The sequence below is a fragment of the Chamaea fasciata genome, unplaced genomic scaffold, assembly GCF_029207755.1.
Source record: "Chamaea fasciata isolate MVZ Bird 193981 ecotype frontalis unplaced genomic scaffold, bChaFas1.0.hap1 SCAF_1, whole genome shotgun sequence".
Classification (NCBI taxonomy): domain Eukaryota; kingdom Metazoa; phylum Chordata; class Aves; order Passeriformes; family Sylviidae; genus Chamaea; species Chamaea fasciata.
This window is the reverse complement of record NW_027094086.1, coordinates 40,064,782-40,087,665: the sequence shown is the minus strand read 5'-3', so window position 1 is coordinate 40,087,665 and position 22,884 is coordinate 40,064,782. Positions and strand designations below refer to the sequence as shown.

The 22,884-nt window shown below is 39.3% G+C and overlaps 1 protein-coding gene across 1 annotated transcript in view; it reads right to left on the bottom strand.

Annotated features, from left to right (window-relative positions):
- The window catches only part of ATP6V1H (ATPase H+ transporting V1 subunit H), a 46,377-nt gene extending 24,711 nt beyond the window's left edge, over positions 1-21,666 (bottom strand). Inside the window, exons 1-7 of the mRNA XM_066181405.1 lie at positions 21,540-21,666; positions 20,047-20,173; positions 12,466-12,568; positions 10,976-11,065; positions 5,775-5,888; positions 2,898-3,002; positions 1,787-1,840 (exon numbers count right to left, since the gene is read on the bottom strand). Of these exons, the coding sequence (XP_066037502.1) occupies positions 1,787-1,840; positions 2,898-3,002; positions 5,775-5,888; positions 10,976-11,065; positions 12,466-12,568; positions 20,047-20,150 (570 nt within the window). The 5' untranslated portion in view covers positions 20,151-20,173; positions 21,540-21,666. The remainder of the gene's footprint in view (positions 1-1,786; positions 1,841-2,897; positions 3,003-5,774; positions 5,889-10,975; positions 11,066-12,465; positions 12,569-20,046; positions 20,174-21,539) is intronic.
- Between the last annotated feature and the right edge of the window lie 1,218 nt (positions 21,667-22,884).

Genomic DNA, 22,884 nt, shown 5'->3' with positions numbered 1-22,884 from the left:
CTCATGGTAGCTCACTCACATAATACAAGATCAAGCCTTTCAAACATTTAATGAAGTAAAGAAGTTAGGCAATCCCATATGAAAAGAAAGGAGGCAATAAACAGAATTGAAAATAAAGAGTAACTCATTCTGTGTCTCTCATGAGAGATTTAAGTCCTTTATATAAAAACTAAGTCTGTGCATCTGAGCTCAAATCATCTAGAACATCAATTTCCCTTATAAAGTATTCATTTTCACACTCCATGCAAATAAAACAGTTATAAACACACAGACAGCTCTCCCACTACAAATAATGCATTAATTTATCTGCATCACCAACCAATTGAACTTGAAGTTTTCTTTTTAGAGAGTCTGTCATAAAAGCATTGTCTTCCAACACCATTATAACTGAAATTTCCTAAGAGATTCCAGCTCTCATTTCCTGTATAAAATGCTACAACTGCATCTCTAATTTATTCTGAAATTAGCCAGGACCTGCTTGAAAATCCTGCATAAGCTAGATCTGAAATCCGAACACTAACGAAGTTAAGGCAATACTCATCCACTTTAATTATCCTAAAGCATATTTGCACTCTGCTGCTCTGGGACCCTGCCATGCACAGTACATCCATGCACTGCCACAGTGCAGTGAATACTGATTTCTGAGCAAGTCAGAGGAGCTCATGGCTCCATAGTAAGTGATGCTGTGTGCTGTAGAACTATTTACTCTTTTATGGTTGTATGACAGAGGGCTGTCAGTCTAACAAAACCCAACACCATGGAACACAGACCTGCAAATGAAATACTGAAATACTTCCACCTACATGCCCAGGCCATTGTTTTACGCCCTAGCCATACTCATGCATAACAGTCTTGCATCTTTTCTACTTTAAGTCCCAGACAGCGGTAATTTAAGAGGTTTCTCCTCTACAGGAAGCAAACACTTTAATGCCATGGCTACATTTCAAAGAGCAACAAGTCCCAAGTTAAGTCTTCTGAGAAACTGTGACCACTTTCAGGCTGCAAAAGGAACAAAAGACCGAACCGAATTCTACTCCACATTCAAAAACTATGATAAACTGCCTCATCATGCCACAACACCACAGAAAATCCAGTTAGGATGATCATTTGCATTTGTTATACTGCCACAGCTCATCTCCAAGCTTAGCAGCTATTATAGCTACGTGAAATTCAATATTTTTTAAAAAAATGATGCAAAAAGGACAACCTATTTTCCTCTGAATTCAAGCTATTCAAATATGAAAAGCTTACAGCTTTGAAAGCACTCTTGCAATTTCATGCTACAGTGGTTTAGGAGCAATATCAGCTTTAATATCTGATGTGCCCTTTTCTAAGTTCTGCACAGCACAATAGTCAAAAGCTTCTTGGTTTCAGGTTTCTTCTACAAGTCCAACAGTTCAGTGGTAAACAGACAGTACTGAATCACAGAATCATCTGGGCTAGAAAAGGCCTCCAGGATCACCAAGTCAGGGACTTAAAATTGTTTGAATATTAAATTAATTTTTTATAATTTTTTCAGGTTTTGAAAAAGAGAATCCCAGATACATCCACAGCTTTAACAAGACAAACTAACTTGTAAAATATACACTTCCACTGCCAATATTCTATGTGAAATCCGTGTTTAAAAATACTTTTGTTTCTTGGCGCCATCACCTGGCACTCTGTTGTACAGTTCTGTTCCAAGTACTTCTTATCACTGACACCAGAAGGGATCTGCACCTTAATCCGAGGAGTGAACATCACCTGCCCAAAATAGCAGATTGACAGATTTCAAAGATATACTTACATCACTTGTGGAGACTGCTCCTGTATCCACAGAACCCCCTGTACCACGTAGTTTCTAGGAAAGGAAAAAATAAAAGTTTAAAATCAGAGTTGTTCTTCACTCTTAAGGAACAGTTGTTACCAAGTTTCTTTTAGTTCTCCAATCTTTCTAGTCATACAAAAAAAAAAAAATAGAATCTATCAGATATTCTTCCTGCTTAATATATTACCATAATATATTGTAATTATTTCCCACACACACTTCTTGTCTAGAAGAACGTGCTTGGAGCTGATCTGGTACATCAACATTTTTAATTACTAAAGTGTGGATTTATTCAAGACATTTATTTATCTTAGAATTTGCAAACTGTACTCTTGCATCTTTCTGAAGGAAATTCCAACTTTAAGATTCTCCTTCCAGAGGAAAAAAATAAAACTCCTTTTTAATAAACCCAATTTAGAAAACTATAAAAATATACCATTAATAAATCAACTGAATGTTTCTCAGCTCTCCAAAATCCACTTCTACCACAACACTAAGAGAATGAGTGACAAATCACTGTGCTTTGAGGGAAAAATGACCAGAAATTAATACAAAGGAGAATGAATCAATCTTTGAAGGACAAGCCAGAAGTAAGTGGTTCAAATGGAGCTAATACCATAAAAACACTATCCAAATAATTCAGAAGTTATTCAGTTTCAAAACACAGGACTAAAAATAAAGGCTTTGTACTACAGTAAACTGGAAAAAGATTTTGATATTCAGTTTCTGCTGCCATGTGACCTTTCTTCCCAGCAAAAAGCTCTGATAACCAAAATAGTAGAGGCAAAACAAAAAACTCTCATATCATATTTTCTCAGTGTCCAAAAGAAAAAAACAGCGTTAACCAACAGAAAAGGCAAAAAGCTTTATTATTAATTTACATTTCAAGGACTGGACTAAAACACTTAAAATACTAAGGCAAAAACTAAATGCTTGAATAAAGAACATTTAGCTATAAAAATGACAAAGTAAAATTTCATTTAAAAAAACAAAATCAAAAATATACCTGTTTTTTCAAGAATACGAACATATACTTGTGCAAACAAGTTTCCGAAGTTACTGTAAAGTTTAAAAAAGTGCAGCTTTTTACCTGTGAACTAAGCTGAGTTTTAATCCAGTTGAAGTAGTAATTCAAGTCACTGCCTTCCATGAGCTCCCTCCCCCAAGCAGCCAGTTTGGCAATAATTCTTGCTGCCTGAAAAAGAATGCAATAAACCGATTTTTCAAACCCAGCAATTTCAGGATTCATTGAGAAGTTCTGTAAACTCTGGAAACCAGTTTTAGACAAAAGATAATCCCTAACAGAAATCTACCTGTTTTCTATGTAGAGGACTCTTTGTGACAGTTATTGGTTACCTGTAGCTGTTGAAGTTCACAAGGCACCAATAAAGAACTCAGAAGGAGACGGAGGGAAGCGGACAATGGGCTACTGCTGTAGGACACCACTACAGTCAGAAATCAATCAAAAGCAAGACACTTGATGGCCTAACACATGCAGGCTTGATTTAAGCAACTATGGCATATGCCACACAAATGGTAACACAGTATTGAAGGGTTTTTGTACTTAAATTGAAGGAAGTCATCTTCAAGAAGGGAGAAGTTTCAAGCCCAGAAAAAGAAGTGCAGAAAAGCAAAATCAAATGTACAATTTAAGAATGAAGTTGGGGACTAGAAATGTGGCCAGGTTAAGAATTTTCCTTAAGGCTATGGCTTTAAGAATACTTAAAAAAGAGTATATTTATACATCAGCCTTTCCAAATTATATTTGAAGTAAATCAACATTGCAGCCTGCAGTTAACTTCCAAAAGCATTTGAGCCATCTTACATATAGAGGCAGTGCAACCAAGAAATGATTGAAGCAAGGGCTGATTTGCATGCACACAGTTCCATGATGCACTGAGGACTTTATTCCAGCCACCTTTCCACCTTACTGCATTCACATGTGCAGCACCAACACCACTCATTTCTAGAGGGATTCCAAGTGTGAGTCTGGAACGACAATCACTAAATTGACTGAAATGTGTCAAATCCCCTTCTGAATGCAAGTAAGTCACCCTATAAAATCCCTCCAAATTTAAAACACTAGATATTCGCTCTCTAGTCAAACATTCTTCTGAGTTAAAACTACTGCCTGGCCCCTGAATGAGAGACCAGTTATGCTTAGCTGAATTTGAGCCTACACAGAGGATGAGAGTTTTTGTCTGTCTTGGCAGATGTAATGATGTGGCATCAAAAAATCTTCCAGTGTGTATAGTAAGGAGAAAAATAAAATAAACCAAACAAAAATAACACCATCTTAAAACCTGGGTTTGAAAACATTCATGTGCTTTAAAAAGCATGCACTGTACTAAAAGGTATAATAAGGAAGTAAACTTAGTGGATCCACTTTAAGTGGATTCACTTCATATAAGATTATCTGTGTCTTGTTAAATTATTTGTATATTTTTGCAGTACCTAAAGAAAACAATATCTGAGTAACACAAATCTGAGAAGAGAAATGCTGACCATCCAAATTTCTATACCATATGTTTAAAAACCACCATTCCAGGATGACTAAATAGTTTGTACTGCAAGGGTCTAAAAATTATGCTTTACCTGCGTATTTGGGCAGTCAGCATTGTCTGACTGCTCAAACTGCAGTTTAGCAGGATAGGTCTTCAGTAGCACTACCACAAAAAAAAAAAACAAACCCACAAAATAAACTGCATTGGCCAAAAAAAACCCTCACCACCTCCTCCCTCAGCTACACCAAGAAAACTGATTCACATCCATGCAGTCAACCAATTAGACTAAATAAATAAATCAATAAAGCCAGACATTTTTCTTGAGACCATGCCAGCTCACTGTTCAAGTTGCAGTACAGCCCCAAACACAGTTGCACTGGCTACAACCCAAGGCAAACAGCGCGGCTTGCTCAGTGTCCTGAAATCCTTGCACCACTTCTGCCCCCACAGCCTAATGCAGGCCAGGCAGTGAGTTTCTAGTTTGAGTCTCTGATTTGACTCTACCATGTCATTCCAGAACAAATACCTGCAGTGTAGAACAATTCATAGCTGTGCAGTTCTCTCTTCCTCAAGCCATAATAAAAGTTTCACTATTGGAAACTGTGTTCTCCTCTAGGAATTTACAATAATACAAACATATTTTTGTCCCACAAGAAAAAAAAAAAAAAAGCTGCTGAGTTGAAATGGCCAGTTCTCACCACTGACAACAGAAAAATATTAAGATTTCAGAAAAGCTACTCCATATACAGGAGCAGCAAATACTAGTCAAAGTGTAGCAGAAACCATACACTGCACATGGCTGTACTGGGTTTTGCTGGGATGGACTTAATTTTCTTCACAGCAATCCATATGAAGCCGTGGTTTATACTGGTGTCCAAAACAGTGCTGGTAATTTATCAGTGTTTTAGCTGCTCAAGAGCAGCACTTGAACAACATCAAGCACTTCTCTGTTTCTCACTCTACACTTCCAGTAAGTCAGCTGACAAACTGAGCATATGAGAAAACAAGGTTCATCAAGGTAAAGATATCTCCTTTGCACAGGATGAGAACTCAAATTCTAATATTTGTACAGCATTGACTGGCAGTTGTGATAGAAGATTTTCAGGTATGTTTTACTGCATTTATTGTTCTACAATCCCTGCTTCTCTGAATCTTTAAAACCTGCCCTAATCTCCCAGAAATAAAATTAACAGTGGCAAGCAAATTAACAGTGTCACTTGGATTTTTAAAATGTGATTAGGTGAAGCTTGCATGTGGTTAATCTCCCAGAAATAAACCAAGGTCAATTAACAATGTAACTCTGCTTTTTAAAATGCAGTTAGGTGAAGACTCGTCTAGACTGCAAGAGAAAAACTTTCCAGTCCAGTCAGAAGTTTAGTTTCAAATTCTAAACTCCCCTGAAGAAAAACAGAACCAACATTTTTTCTCTACCATCTTCAGAGACAGGTTCATTTCAAACTTACCATATGCACAGTGAAGAGATCTTGTCGATTCAACATTGGCAGAAAATAGGACCATGCAGTGTTTTTACCACGTTTTGCATAATCAAAGAAGATGCAAACACGCTGATGATTTTCCTGTAAAAATTGAGGGAGAGGAAAAGATGACAGACTTGTAAAAGCATTTGACATAAAGCAGTTATTTGCTCCTTGGTATGTTGGCATAGATCCTCAGAGTGTATCCCAGCTTGTAAGAGCCCATGGAAATTTTTCAGTTAGATATTACTTGTGGATAGAGTCATTTCAGCACTCCAACATGAAGCCTGGAGATTTGGGGTGGAGGAAACAAACCCTGAAGCCTTAGTTGTATCACTGTACTGCAACACCTGCTTGAGCAAAAACACATATAGTCTTTTGAACATGCAAGTGGAGTGAGGCAAATGAGAAACAAGCTAAATACTGTCATTTTTTAAGAATAACACTAATCTTCACCTAACCAATTATGCTTGAATAAAGTCCATACAAAGTTTTCAATGTACTGCTACTTCCACACAAGAGCCTGCTGTTCAACTTCTTCTGTAAGTGAAACCTTGGAGGTGTAGATGAACCTTTCCATTCCTCTCAATGGAAAATGAGCTCTTCTCTCCCAGATGAGGCTGCAACTGATTCAGCAGTTATCTCAGGCAACTACGTGTCTCTAAGCGGACACTGCCACCAGAAGTCTGTTTTCCAGGGCTCCTACCCTGAGCCACAATAGACCACAACTACCGGAGCCTGGGCACTGAGGATAGCCTCTTTAAGTATTTCCCCTAATAATCACTATGCAAAGCAGCTATTACAGTTCTCCTTACAGCAGGCCAGAGAACAGGCCATGCAATCATGAAGGAGAAAGGAAAGTTCTGCTGTTTCCTAATAGCCTAGAATATAGACAGACAGTCCCAAAAAATCTCACATTTGAATTCTGGCTTTTCCTCAAGCATTTCCATATGGTTTCCAGCCTGGTAGATTGGAAGCTTTCCTTTGAAGAGATGTGCCCCCATTAAAGCAAACTACCACCACCAAGTACACAAGTCCTCTCAAGGAAGGCAGATGAGAAACTCACAAAAAGGACAGTATCTCAGTCTCCACTATCCAGACATTTTAACTTCCAAACTCCCCTAACTAGAAAGGCTTTTCTCCATCAATTCTGCATGCTGATATTAACTCTAGGGAAGAGGAACCAGCTATGCAAGCCTCCTTGTTGGAATATGATCCATTAAACACAAGAGTGTATCCATGATTCAAACAGTAGCATCTTACTAAGCCTTAGAGCTTCAACCTTGAAAGTAACAGTCCTTACCTCAAAACACAAGTTTTCTTATTTTTACTCTTCCAATTCTCTTCCCCATCCCCCTGCCAAAGGAGAGAGTGAGTGGCTGTGTGGTGTTTAGCTGCCAGTTAGGGTTAAACCACAACTGTATTGTACCACAAGGGCTGCAAATTGCTGCCCTGATCACTGACTGGGGGAGCTCAGATGTCACCAGTTATCTGCCAGTTATAACCCTTACAGTGACCCATTCTCTACATGGCAAGCGTGGAAAAGCACCCAGAAATGTTCTCAAAAATTGTTGTTCAAACTATGAAATAAATAAAAGTAAGATCTCAGGAACACAGAGCCTTTGGTGGAGAGCTTTTACTCTCTGAGGGCTTGCTTGATGAGAAATGGCAGTTCGATCATATAAATCACTGTTAGCATCTGCATGTGCTAAACAGTCCAGCTAAGAAAGATCAAAACTTACCAGATCAATGAGTTCAGTTTACAACATAACTAAGGAGGAGACAGACAAGTCTGGAAGCAGAAATGTTGAAATAATTTCAACATGCTGTCAGTCAGAAGACTTGCCTGGTTTGCTCCTAAGGTGCAGGATCAAGAAAGAAGGGAAGGAGTGGAAAACTTCCCACAGCTCTGAAATAGGTAGTTAGCACCTTCCTAGGAAGCTACTGACTACACTGATAAAAGGAAAATTCTGAAGCTCTCACATCAACAGCTGAATAATTTAGTAGCTGTCATTTCAGAAGAAGCATAATGAAGCTCGGGTGGTACTGCTACCTGCACCAACTAAAGATTTCATAAGTAACAGACTGTGCAGTGCAACAAGGTCACTAATGCAAAGACATTGTTCCAAGAATTTATCAGATGAAGAGAGTAAGGAATGTTTCCTCCAGGATGGCAGTATGCTAACACACTCCACCTCCAGAAGTAAGCAGAATGGCAATAATCTTACATGGTAAACGCCACACTAATTTCATGTTTGCCAGTGTTCAAAAACAATCTTTCTTAGAAAGGTCATCAAATCAGTAAGTTGAACTGCTGGAACAATCCTAGATACTCAAGTAAGTTTTTGGTGAGCTCAAAACACAGTTGACATAATTTTCACCACCTCACAAGCAAAGCATAGAAAGATAATAGAAGAACCACAGTCAGTTATTATCAGACAAAAGCTGAATACTGCTGCCAGTAATAGTTTCTAGAAGTTTCAGCTATCAAAAGCAGCTTGAAATATTATTTGTTCATCTCATGAAACTGCAGCAAACATACCTTCTCAAGGCAAATTTTACTCAATGGCATCATGACAGGCCACGTCCTTGAAGAATTTCTTGCTTTAAATTTTTGAATGTACTGAATTAAGACGAATCAGGCAAAGACTGGACACTTTATATCCACAAGAAAAATGGGGCAAGACTATTCACAGGAGCACGTACTGACGGGACAAGGGGGAATGGCTTCAAACTGGGAGTAGATTTAGGTATTAGGGAAAGACTCTGAGACACTGGAACAGGTTGCACAGGGAAGCTGGGGATGCCCCATCCCTGGAGGTTTTCAAGAATAGGCTGGATGGGACTTTGAGCAACCTGGTCTAGCTGAAGGTGTCCCTGCCCAAAGCAAGAGGGCTGGGACCACATATCTTCAAGGTAACCTTCTAACCCAAACCATTCTATGATTCTATGACACTGTCAGTTCTTGTGCCCGGGCAGTCTGCAGAGACCCTGCCCTAAACTCGCAGTCACACCATTATTGGCCAATATGCTGCTTTCTGACAAGCATCTTACACCTTGAAAACGTGCAACCAGGGGTTCATAAGGCACCACTGACTGTAGGTTCCAACCCCTGAACATGACCAAAACAAATCCTGTTTCAGCCTTGCTGAGTGAAGATGTCATAGATTAGGAAGCTCTGAGATAATGCCATGTGGATGTCTGCACAGAAGCCTTCTATGGCAGCATCCCTGAATCCCTGAATAATGCAATCATGCACAGCATTGCAAAAGTCAGTGCAGCCTTTTGGATACTGAAGCAGAATTTCTAAAGTGAAAAAGGCATTCAACTTCAAACAAAAGCAAATACATAGTGTGCACTAAAATCCCTATTCTGCTGTATTACTATAAAACCTGAATAATTTAAAGCCATTACATTAAACATTAAGAATTCCATACATGCCACTCCTAGAGCAGGGTAAGGCCCAAAATACAGCCATGTCATATAGTCAAGAAAACACATACATCTAACCACTTATGACAGAAACAATAGAGCAAAAAAGATTACTCAAAACTACTTTCTGCGACTACATAGAACTATTCCATCTGTTCCAAAGTGAGCCAGTGAAAGCATTACCTGTGGGGTATTAATTCCACAGCACAGGAGATATCAGCTATCATATACTGTAGCTGCAGGCTATGTGCTAATGCCAAAGCACTTTAACAAAACAAGACCTATGAACACTCACAAGTTCTGAAAAGGAGCAAGTGAAATGATGACTTCTCTGGCCACTGATGCACAGAAAGCAACACCCATTCCTCACAAAAGTAGCCATAATAAACAGAGTCCTCACACACTGAGCCAAAGTTTGTCATCCAACGTGTAAACAAAAACAAGGTATTCCCAACTCAGTACCCTAATCAAAGAATGGCACTGAGGATCATTTCTGTCTTCTCTGCTTCTCCATGTTTGTGTCACACTTGAACAAAAGTAAAACTAAATGAGAAAAAGTGATGAGGCTACAGATGAGTAAATTGCTGCCACCACCACTATTACCCTATTAGCCTAGATGTCAGGGCACTCACTCAGGGCTCTGTTGTGCAGACAGGCACATGAAAGAACACCATGGTCCTCATGTCATACAAACTGTGAAGAGGTTCACACTTTTCAACTTGCCTGTTGAAATACTGAATACTCAGAGCTGGAATTAGAACTCACATCATTCACCTCCTAGGGCAATACCCTGAAACAATATCACTAAACACACTTCACTGTAACCTTGGATTAAATATAAAACAGGAGAAGAGAAACTATCAAACACAGATAGTTAATTTGAATACTAGGAAAAAGCCTCACAAAACTCAATCCATCTTGTTACATCATTCCAAATGCCTTCTCTTAGCCAACTTCAGAGCAAGGAAACATAAAAGCAGGATTATCTGATTGAGAGAAGCCTCTTCTTGAGTTGTCCCAATCAGCTCAGCAGTCCTAAATAGGCTACTCTTACAAGCCACTGTTGTTCACAGTTACAAAGAGCTGTATGTTACACAGAATTAAAAAAGTTCCTGGTTTAGAATTAAACCATGCAGAATTTCAGAACATGTTGTCCCAAAACAACCTAACTTATGTTGGAAACCTGAAGCTGAAGAAGTTTCACCTTCTTGCAGAGGGTGGCCAAATTAACACCTTCATATGAAAAGCTTCAACGACTTCAAGTGATAAGTCATATCCTCCCTATACCATAGGAAAGGGCTGAGGTCACAAGTCACTAAATTTTAGAATTGTTTAGGTTGGGAAAGATCTTTAAGATCACCAAATCAAACCATTAATCTAATACTGGCAAGTCTACTATAACATAAGCCGATATATCAAATGTAAAAAGTATTTAGAAAAAAAATCTGCAAATTAAGATCACATAAAATGAAACACTATGCAACACTAGCCTTAACAACCAAGTTTTGAATTAAACATAGTTGAGAACCAACAGACAAGCATAAAAGTTTGTTTTACTTCCAGAATTTGAACATATTACAAACTATGTTACCCTTACAACTTTAGGTCTAACATTTAATCTCTGAAGACAGGATCTGAAAATTTAATAGAATATTTTTAACACAGTATGACAAACACCTGAAAATACATTAATTACATTAGGGAAACATTCAAGCATGCATTTAAAGACTTAAAAATAATACAGATTATTGACCTACTTGCAGCATATCATCAACCATAGTCAGAATGTACTGAACAGTCTGTTCCTTGGAGATATGAGTCATCAAGTTTATAAATGTTTTAGCACACTAGAAAAATAAGAGACATTAAAATTAATATTAGCAATTGTCTTTGCTCCTTTTGATAATATAAAACAGGACTTTATTAATTCACAGTTAAGTCTTACATAAGTATTGAGCATCCGAACATCTTATTCAATTGCAGTAAGAGATGAATACATTTGACATTATCTCACAAAGAAAATTTTCTGTCACATTTGTTGCTACCCTTTATAAATTGTTTTATGGCTTTCAAATTAAATAAGTACTTGCTAGTGAAAGTCAGCAATATGCTTGGTTGAAAGTCAGATTAGAAAAGCCTCCCTCAGAACCCCTTTTTTATGGTAGTGAGAAGATCAAGTAAACTGACAGAACAGCTATTAAGAGTACAAAAAAAGTTTCAACAATTTGAATGGAGGGAGGAAGACAGGTAACTCCACTGTTCACTTACTGTATACCTTGTAGAAAAAACTTTATTCATCTTTGAAGAATGTTACAATTTCAGCAACAGGCTGAAATAGTTACAGCATGATTTTTTACACTTCCTCCTTCCCCTTCACCATATTCAACTAAAACAGAAAAAAATCCAATTCCAAACTGCTACACTGTAATTATATAGTGACATATAAGGTACACCACACATGTTTTTGTTACTATGCAAACTATTATCCATTAGATAACAGTAACACAGTACAATCTGGAGAGAAAAGGAATACAAAACCTAAACAAGCAGCCTAAAATTTAAGTAGAAAAAATGGCTGGAAATGTTTGTGTGTTGAAAGCATCTACTCTTCACCTTCCTCCCTGCTTCTCCCAATTCTCTTGATGTCTGACATTCTGTGCTAGAACCTCAGGCTGAGATTCTTCTGATTCAAATACTATTAAAAGTCTCTTTGGGCATCCTGCCTGGACTCTATAAGAGCAAAGCGCTGATTCAGTCCTGAATCAGCTCTGTCCAATGCAAAGGTTTCATATCTTGCCATGCTTAAAATGACAAGAGACACCCATGTCTAACTGAATACACCTTAGCAGTCAATGGACTCCATGCTGTAACTAGATTATAACTGCTAAGCCAACTAAGCAGCAATTTTACTGGTAGCAGCTGTCATCAGCAAACTATAAAGAAAAAAGCTCAAAAAAAAAATAAGTGACTCAAGCACAAGTATGCATGAATAAGTAAACTGGGATGAGAGAAGACCTGAGCTATCTTATCCCACAATAGACTCAAAGTCAGATGACATTTAACAATTATTTAGTAGGTTTTAAAAATAATGAAATAACATCCAACCTATATCTAAGGAAAAATAAAAGAATCATGATAGCAAGCTTTATACTTATTCCATAACATCTTAACTGTATACAGCCAACAATAAGAGTTGATATGAAAATTTCCTTCCCCCCCAAAAGAGACTTCATTAAAAGAAAGTTACTTGATTGCCTTCTGTTTGCAACAACTCTTGTTTTTCTTCTGGACTTCTTTTCTGTTCAAATCTTTGAATAAATTCACAGTCTTCACCTGAAATCATCTGACCTCTGAAAAACAAAATATTAAACTGTAAATAACATGAACAGTAAGTGGGAAATAACTGCACTGGTTTCACATGGCAAGGTTTTGTTAGTAGGGGACTGCTTGGGTGGCTCCTATGAGAAGACACCAGAAGTGGCCCCCATGTCAGACAGAGCCAGTTCCAGCCAGCTCCAGAACAGACCAAACCTGGCCAAACCTGAGCCACTCAGGAATGACAGCAGCACCTCTCTGGTAACATATTTAAGGAGTAAAAACTGCTGTGCAACAGCAGCCATGAGACAGGACTGACAGTCTGCAGACTGCCAGATCAGTGCACAGGGAAGGAGAGAAGGTGATCCACGTGCGGGAGCACAGATTCCCCCACAGCCAGTGGTGAAGCCCATGGTGAGGCAGCTGTCCCCCTGCAGCCCATGGAGGTCCTGGGTGGAGCAGAGATCCACCTGCAGTCCATGGAGGACATTCATGCTGGAGCAGGCAGACGTGCCTTACAGGAAACTGCAGTCCATGCAGGTTTTCTTGCAGGACCTGCTGGAGCAGTCTGTGTCTGGAAGACTGGAATCTACAGAAAGGATCCATGCTGGAGGAGTTTGTGAATGACCATAACCCATGAGTGGGACACCTCAGGATGGAGCAGGGGAAGAGTGTGAGAAGGAAGGAGCAGCAGAGATTGAGTGCTCTGAACTGACCACAGCCTCCATATCCCATTCCCCTACACCACTCAAAGCAAGAAGGCAGAGAAATTGAAGCCAAGTTGATCCTGAGAAGAAGGGAGGGGGTGGGAGGAGGTTTTTAGATTTTTTTCCTATTTTTCATTAATCTGCTCCATTTAATCAGCACATAACATTAATAACAGTCTAATCCAACCAAGATATAAGTGTTGAAAAACAAAATTAATTGTTTCTTTAAGATTGCCATAAGCACTGAAGAAAATTGTAAGGAGAACAGAGATCATAGTTCCTAATTTATTTTTAGCGTTCACTAATTACATTTTGAGTTTAAAAACTGATATGTATGCAAGTTCGTCCAAACACAGAGCAAGGGGGATTGATATAGTGAACTGCTGTGGACACCGGTAAGATAACAGATGTCTACTTAATCTTCTCTTCAACTTGATATTCAAGTAGTTACTGCCATCACCAGTGCTATCTCAGAAAGCTGTTGACTCAGCTGAAGAGTCAGACAAACTTGCAGAACACTGCTGGGGTTTTTTTATAATATAAAACTTCACATCACAAGAAATAAAAAAAAAAAAAACTTGTCAAAATAGCACATTCAGGTACTCTTCAAGTAAGAAAAGTAATTTTAAATCAAGTAGTCCTAAAAATATCCAAGATTTTAATAGGCGACTAGCTTTACTAGGTAACACCATGAGGGCTTCAGGAAAGAAGAAAATCATGCACAGTCACAGGGGATGAGAGCATTAGACATTCCTGCCTCAGTTATTTCCAAGACTCATCTCCTCTTAACATTTCCACTGAATGAAATGCCTCTTCATCTTTGCAAAGCTATGTAGCACAGACTCTCCCCCCATCTTTTACATATTCAAAGTCAGTTTTCAGATGTTCCATGACTATAGATTACATTAAAACCATTGTAAATTTTACAGGAAGTGTTCACTTTTTTTTTCCAATTGGCTCACCTGGATTCTTGAAATAGAGAAATAAACCTATAATGTGTTATTTTCTTTCCTCTTACTTAAATGATTATGTCTTGAGTATGGCCTCATCACAGAGACATCTTTTATCTATTTACTATTCAAGCAAAGAAAATAAGTAGTCCAGTGCCATGTGTGTTATTCCTGTATTCCAGCTGCTTTGTTACAGATATCCTCATAGGCACTGAAGAAAGGCAATCAAGATTTACTAGCTGGAAGATTCCTGAAGCCATTGACAGGGTGGTCCTTGCCCAACTTCTGCAAAAACTTCAACTAATTATAGATGAATCATATGAGATTAGCTAATGATGACCATGCTGCTACCATGCCTTTTAGACTGACCTACCTTCATTCTTGCCTATTAAGGATGGATTTGAAAAGTTAGAGGAAGAGGTGGACAATTCATCTGCCACAAATACTGGATTTAAAGACCCATAACTAGAAGCCTCTTTTGCTTCAAATAATGCTGACCAAGCCAGGGACTCATGGATCACACTGATACAACAGTAACCAGATAAGCTGCTTGTTCATATGAATATTGCCATTTACAAAGCACTTCAAAGACAACATAAGATGAACCCTTAATTTTCAGCTTTAATGTTGGAGAAAGCCTCAGCCCATGAAGAGAGATACTTCTTTACAGTCAAGCTATTAGAAGGGGTCATCTAACTGCAAAGGAAAAAAAGCTTTCAAGCTTTTGCTTTTATCCTACATTAGGCCACAGGGAAAAAAGAAAAAAAAAATGTGGGGATTGATATTGTTGTGAGGGAAAAAAAAGGCATTAAAGTTTACTCTTTACCACTTTGTTAGCACCATTCAAAAATACATCTTCCAACCTATACAAAACATTACAAGGGATCTGACAGCTTTTTAAACAAGCTGTTGAAATTTTATCAAGGAAGTCATACATCTGATTAATTGTTTTAGTAATTTCAAATGTATCTATTTCCATTCATCTCATTTTAAAACTGAAATAATTGATTACACAGTAAACCTTAACCAGTAGTGGGGGGCAGGGGAAGAAAAATCAACCAAAAAATATGAGAAAGTGCAGAACAGCCCCAGACAGCTGATACTGAGTCCCATGATGCTATTACACATTTTCCTCACCCCCTCTTCAAAGCAACAGAAATTTCCCAGCACCTTTTAGCAAACAAGCAACCAAAGCCTCCTCCCATCCCTCTTCCTAGCAGCCATTTAATTTGTTATTTTCCAGGATGTGTCTACTGCCTTTTGCCAAGATAAAAGTCACTTTGAGCTTCAGCTGTGTCTTGGTTTCAGCTAGGATAGCTAATATTCTTCCCAGTACCTGGTACAGTTCTGTACCAGATCCAGTATGAACCCTTTATATTTTTATATTATTTTTTCATCTTTTCTGTCCTGTTAAAGTCTCTTTATCTCAACACACGGATTTTCCCTTTTTTTTTTTTTTTTTTTTTCCTCCTGTCTGAGCATATCAGGTTTAGGCCAGGAGCCTTGTAAGCACCTTTCAAAGCTCTATGCCTGGGATACCAAGAGCTGCCTCTGAGCACTTGCCAGAGGAGACGAAACTGAAACTCTAGGATTTAGAAAGCACGAATTTGCAAGACCACAATTTTTAAATCCTCCTGATCGCTCAATATGATTCAGAAACTTGTGATTCCTTCTTTTAATTATGCATTTCCTCCAGCAACTCTTGTTCCTTTTTTTTTGTTTGTTTGAATGATTTCATAAAAGACACTCTGAAGGTTAGGGTATTTTTTTTTTAGTTTGTTTTGGGTTTTTAATATTAAAAAATTGACTATACATGCAGCATATACAAAGCTCATATGAAGCCATCATATCAGGGCATAATTTCTTTTATCCAGGTACCTACAGTACTCTGCATGTGCCTAGAAACACTAAATTTATCCAACTGCTCAACAGTTTTAGCATTACAAAATTACAACAGTAAAACAGACTGAATGTACTCTACATGACTCAACCAGATTTGAGAAAAGAGAAAAAAAAAATCAAAAAAACAACAAAAAAAACCCAAAGAAAAAACAATAACAACAAAAACATAAAGAAAGCCACACACACACACACACTAAAAATTAGGAAACTTCTATATTTCCTCTAAGACATGACTGACTTTTAAAGTCTGAAATATTTAACCTGCTTTAGAAGGTTCTTCCACCCCCAGGAAACTAGAAAAGATATTTCAGCATCAGAATTCACAAACATGCATGTGAAGTATTTGAAAACACACAGGAAACTACGTACAAATTAGCCATCAAGTATCTCATCTGATTAAATATAAAGCATTGTCAAATGCTGTGTATCTAGAAAACCTACAGTGCAGTAAGGTGCAAGTTAAACTCTGAAACAAGATCAATTTTCCACAGAACTCATTTACTACCCTAAGAAAGCAAACCCAAACCTGCTCCAAGCAAACCAACACACCCTCCCCTGGCATTCTGACACCCCGGGGCAAATGCTGAAAGCAACCACACAGACCAAAACAGCAGCTTGCCTTTTCACCTCACAGAGGGCACCCACACCCCTAAACTGCTACAGGTCTCAAGATCCAAAGGCAGCAAAGTCCGGACAGAACTTATGTAGCCTCCACAGGCAGACCCACACAACACCTTCCACTGTTACAAGCTTTGTTACTTCCTTCTCCCTCAAATACAGACCCCAGCTGGAATCCAACATAAAGAAAGGATAAATTGTAGCACCAGAAAATAAATTATCTTTTTCCACAGCCTTATTTTGTAAGGAGAAGTGAACACACTAGTAAGCTGCTAATACAGACAATTGTCATATCTAACAGTATACAGAAAAAACATCAAAAGTCAGCAGTTGTGTGTTAGTTTAGTTTGATATTTAGTTTACAGTTACAACCTTCAGAGATGGAATAAACACTGTGTCAGTTAATCTTTAGCTTGAACTGACTCTACAAGAAAAGTCAGGCTACTGAAGTCTGTCCAGCTACAAATAAGCCATTTTACTTTTGTACTGAAGAACAGAGAGAGCAGAAAGGAACCTCAGAATGCCCTTCTGTGTGACCCTGAGTCCAGTGCTGTTGTAAGTGAAGCAATCTTTAAAGCACCTTTATACACATACAACTGCCACAGCCAGAGGAGAAAAAAACTTTTCATCAGAATTTCTTGTGAACTTCTTTGATTTCAACTACTTAAGTACTATCTATAGTTTCTTCAACTACATAAATACTGTCTTCAGTTTAAGAAGCATAAATCATGTTTAAGAAGCATAAATCATCACACCTGAGTTGATGTGTTAACTTCGGGAAAACAAAAATATTTCCTCTAATTTAAAAACATCTGATGACTTGAAGTAATGCCTTCATATATTTATATGCAAGTTTACCACAGTAAGTGCACACAGTCAGAACAAGAAGCTCAAAAGAAAGAGAACTGTCCTTTCAAGCACCCCATTTTCCTTCTGCTCTACAAACCAGACCAAACCAAACCACTCTGACCTGCCTCTAACAGGTGCATCAAAGAAAGTACTTTCCACTCACTTAGTTATATGCTTCATTCCAGAAATAAATCAATATAACTGCATTGGCTGACTTTCCAAGAAATCTCTTAAAGCTCAGCCTCAAAGACACCATCACATCCAAACCATTCCATTGTAAAAAAGGACATGTCCAAATCAAGGTATGAGTTTATTCTCTTTGGAAGCACCAGAAGTTTTGATGATATTTCTGAATAATTCATTGTAAGGAAACTCCTCAGCCATAGAAGTAGTTATCATCAAGATGCTCCACAATCCCTCTGGCACTATTAAAGTCAATCCTTGAAAACAACTTAGGCATACAGCCAGGCTCTTACCAGTAAATACAAGACACAAAAATTACATTTATTTCAGAGTACTAATAAAGAGGACACACTGTTATTGACACACAAAGGACACCAAGCATCAAAAAGTCACACTCGTCCTCTCACAGGATCACAAACAATAGCCAGATGCACTACTAGAGCCCCCCAAACCTGGCTAATTCAAAGAGAGGAAATAACTAGTTTAAATTCCTTCATAGATTCCAGAACAAGATCAAGTCAAATTCTAGAGGTAAAATCCAAAAAAGAACCCTGCCCTCTGGTCAAAAGGAGATATACAAAAATCTGCTGCCAGATTTACAAACAAAACTCCCCGTTTCTTACACTGCACCAGAGAAAGAGAATCGAAGAATGAATGAAAATTATGAACAGCAGACCACACAATCAAACAAGTACAATGTAAATACAAATACTATGTAAATGCAACTCCTTGTCAAATAGAACCATCCCCTCTATCAACAAAAGTCCCAGATTTTTCTCACCAGCCCTATAGAAACACCAGAGAAGCAGTGAAAGAATCTCATATTCACGGCCATGAACAGTGAACAACTGTACTCCCACTTTCAGCCCAAGTAACTGCAAACCAGCTGTTCACTGCCTCTGGAATAGCACAGGACCAGCTGTCAGGTATCCTTGGGACACACTTCCTATCAGACAGACAAGAGGGCACACAGTAAGAGCAAAAGCCACTTAGATTGTTTGAAAAGTGCTTGGGAGCTGCCACTGGCAGCTTACCACCCCCACCTTTCTGTTTTGCCTTCAAAACCACTGAGTATCACACTCAACCAGGAACTGACCCATCATAAAAACAGCCTAGCAAAAAGAAAGTTTTCTCAGATCAGCTCCTTTCTGCAGATTTATCATGCAGAAATACAATTACATAGAAAAGAAGAGTACAATCCAATTAATGGAATAAGCAAGTCTGAAATAACACAGGACAGGGCAAAGCAGGTAGCCATTATTAGTAAGCTTCCACTGGGTTAGCATTTCTCAGCTTACATGTGTACCATTTTGCAAGGTTATTTAATATATGACATATTTATATGTACCACAGCAATCTGAAAAAAAAAAAAAAAAAAACCTGTGTTTTTTTAAGTGGTATAATGTTGATAATCACAAAGCATCACCAGTGTGGTTGTACCTCTACAATCATGAAGATTTCTGTCACTTTAGTAACAAAGGAGTTAACTACAAAACAATTTGCTATTATAAATAGTAATTACACTTTGTCACTATTTCTCATACCTATCTGTCACAAGGAACAGGCTACAAGAATGTTGCATTTCACTTCAGATTTCAGAGGACTAGTGAAAGTCTGTTTCTTCTCCCCATTTCCTACCTCACCCATAAAACTTCTCCTCAGCTTGTTTCTGCATCCTCTCAGGACAGTATTTCTCTTGCTCCTCCCAGTGCCATCATATCCATGCCAAAGGAAACCCTGAGCTTGCCTGGAACAGCAGCACACCTCTCCCCTGACTGAAGTATTTGTTTCAGCCTTCTCCCAGATTTACTTGCTTCAGTTGTCCTCCAGTATTAATGCTCCTTTACTTAAGGTACAGCTTATTTTCCTGGACTACCACTCCAGTTTTGCTAGTACAGTCTGTATTCCCACAAAGAGCACCTCAGCAATAGACATCCCACACCTACACTTAAGACAATTATTACTGTAAACTCTTCTTAATTCAGCAGTCATCCAATAAGGCTAAAATTGAGACTTGTGCTTGAATTATCAGGGAAAAAAAAAAAAAAAACAAACCACAGTTTTACCACTCATTTGTGGAAACCAGTACTATTTCCTATTGCAGCATTCAGTTGACAAAAGCAGAGTTCCCCTTCTGGTAATAAGTCATAAGAAAATTTTCCAGAGCCACTTCCATTTAATGTAGACTTTTTCCAACTACCTCCATGTAGACAGAACATTCTTCACCACAACATAATGCTCCACTGCAGCCTAAAGTCTCAAGAAGTCTAACACTTAAAAGAAGAAAAGAATTACTTTACTTACTGGAGATATGACTGCCAGTTTACTTTGTTTGCCCTAACTTCAGCAGCCTTGGCAGCAATGATGTTTGTTGGGACAGCAGCATCTACAGCACCTCGGATATCCATCTTGACTGATAATTAAAATGTACCTGGAAATGAAAATCAGATTTGAGACCTCTTATTATTAAACAGCAGAGTATTTGTCCAATGTTTTAAAGAAATGAAAAGAAAAATCTATTTCCAGGTGTCCCAGTCCTTAACACTGCACTAGTTAGTTTCTGAAAAAATCCAAGTTTTATAAAGTTTTTAAAATGTGGGTTAATGAAAACAAACAAAACTAAGGCATACCTACACATTCAACTGCAGCCAGTCAAAACTTTACTACAATAAAAGACACAGACCATTACTAAGTAACTCCCAGCCTTGTGAATCCTTAAGCAATGAAATTAAATTATTTGAATTAAGGTGGCTCTTCCATCATCCAAGTAGCCCTACAGATAAGAGAACCTGTCTTCTTTCCAAATCTTCTTTCCAGGGTTAAACTTCAGTGCATATCCTCCCCACCCCCCACACATCCAGACTGATGCACTTCAGCTATTTGTCTAAGAGTATTTAGACATTAGAAACATGCAAACTACAGCTTCAGGAGAAAAAAGAAAAACAAAACAAAACAAAAAAAAATAAACAACCATAAGTATATAAATTAGAACCATCCTACACAGACCTAACAGAAAAACAAAGATCATTAGCACAGAAAGAAAATTGGGAAAATAAATCCGAACAGGAGCTCTTTATCAGGATATACCACATTACCACAGACGGTGACCTTCACCACTTCTTTCCCTTTCCTTTACGGTTTCAATCTCCACCTGACTTTGATGTCAAAACAAGAAGTGTGTTGGCAGAGACTTCAGATCCAGCCGGAGCTGGAATTCCTTACAACCTGAACTGCACCCAGCCTCTCCTGGCAGCCTGTTTCTGGACTCTTCTGGCCCCCCTCACAGACCAAGCAAGAGCAAACCGGCACATTCGGGCCTATCCCTAGCAAGCCCACCTCGCTTTTATGACTGAAGAAAAATACAACTCCAACCAAAGAAAGGGAAAAAAAAAAAAAAAAAAAAAAAAAAAAAAAAAAAAAAAAAAAAAAAAAAAAAGAGGAACTATCCTGGGCAAACAGCAGAGGACAAATGCCCTCTCTTTGAAACCACTTCTCTGAGCAGACACGCACACAGAGGGCACGACTACGTCCTTCACTGACCACTGAAGGTGTCCAGGCTCTTACTGACCCACCCGGAGCCATTCAAACGCTGCCCGAGGGCAGAGTCGGTAGCAGCGGTTTCAGGCGCTGCAGTTGAGCCGAAGAAGCAGAGAGTTGCCTGCGACAGGGAGAGACCAGGCACGGTCCCGCCGCTCCCTGCACAGGCTACCGGGCACGGCCGCCCCCCGAGGGCCGCCACAGGCCGTGCCCCGACCCCGGGACCCACCGCGCCAGGGCCCGGGGCAGCCCCCACTCACCGCAGGGGCGTGCAGGGATGGAGGGGAGGAAGGAAGCAGAGCGAGAGGAGGGCGCGGGCGGCCCTGGGCAGCCCGGGCAGCACGGCGCACCCACGGCCCCGGCGCCGCCGCCGTCGTCATGTGACACCGCTCACGTGAGCGCGACGGCGGCCTGCGAGGGACAGCTCGCCCCGCCCGCGGCCCGGCGTGTGACTGCGCGGCTGTGCTGGCCGAAGTATGTGCATGTGTTAAGGGCACAAAAATATACACACTTGTATTTACCTACACGTGTCATAGAGCCATAGGATGGTTTGGAAGGGGCCTTCAAGATCATCTGATTCCAACCCCCCTGCCAAGGATGCAGCCCAGAACAGGGTTGTCATTCAGGGCTGAGTGCGCCTTGCCGTGTCATGTTGAGCTTCTTGACAAGCAACACCCCCAAATCCTTCTCCTCAGAGCTGCTCTCAATCCATTCTCTGCTCAGACTGTATTTGTGCTGGGGATTGTCCTGACTCGCGTGCAAGACCTGTGTATACATGTATGATTTTATGCAGGGGGTCTCATCCCGCACTCGGAAGACAGGAATAAAGCATGTGCCCACAGGTGCCCACCTGTGCTATTTGCAGAATTGGCTCAGCTTTTCCACCGACACAGCGCCAGTCTGGCTGGGAAGGTAACTTGAGACTAAAGGCCCAAGTGTTTCAGAACCTTTGGGTTTAAACTTCTATGTTTCCGAGAAGAAAAAAATCTCAGTGCCTTCATTTGCTGAGTGAGGTTTTCTAGTCATACCGCGCCGAAGTGCACAGACATACCACTCCTGGTCAGAAATGATCCAAAAAGTCATTCTGCTAACATATAACGAGAAAACAAAAATAATCAAGGTTGTATGTGTAAGCAGATCAAGACAGCCAATGTAGAGCTGGCTTAGAGCTGGTCTGCTGCTAACTTAATTTTTCTAGGGTCTCTGTATTTTCCATTTAGAGGATACACTGTTCTTTAAATTATGCCTGGCCAGTATCTCAATGAGGGGGTTTTTAACTCCAGGACAGTTGTCACTGTCAGTTATACTTCTTCCACAGAATTTTTCTTTTCAAATAGATCTTCCTTCAAACCACAAAAAAATCCTGTTGGTTTCTTCATAGCACAAACATAAATCCCAGGTACAGTCCAAGTAACAGCATTTGCATGTTTTTATGCTTCATCAGAAGAGAGCTCCCCGAGCCCTGTGCACACTCTGTGTCGTCTAGTCTGTAATAAATACATCCATTAATATGATTCCATGGATTACCAAACGTGTGGGACTTGGAGGTTTAATCTAACTAATTTGGGTTCTTACACATTGCTTACAGTGATAAGAAATGCTGGC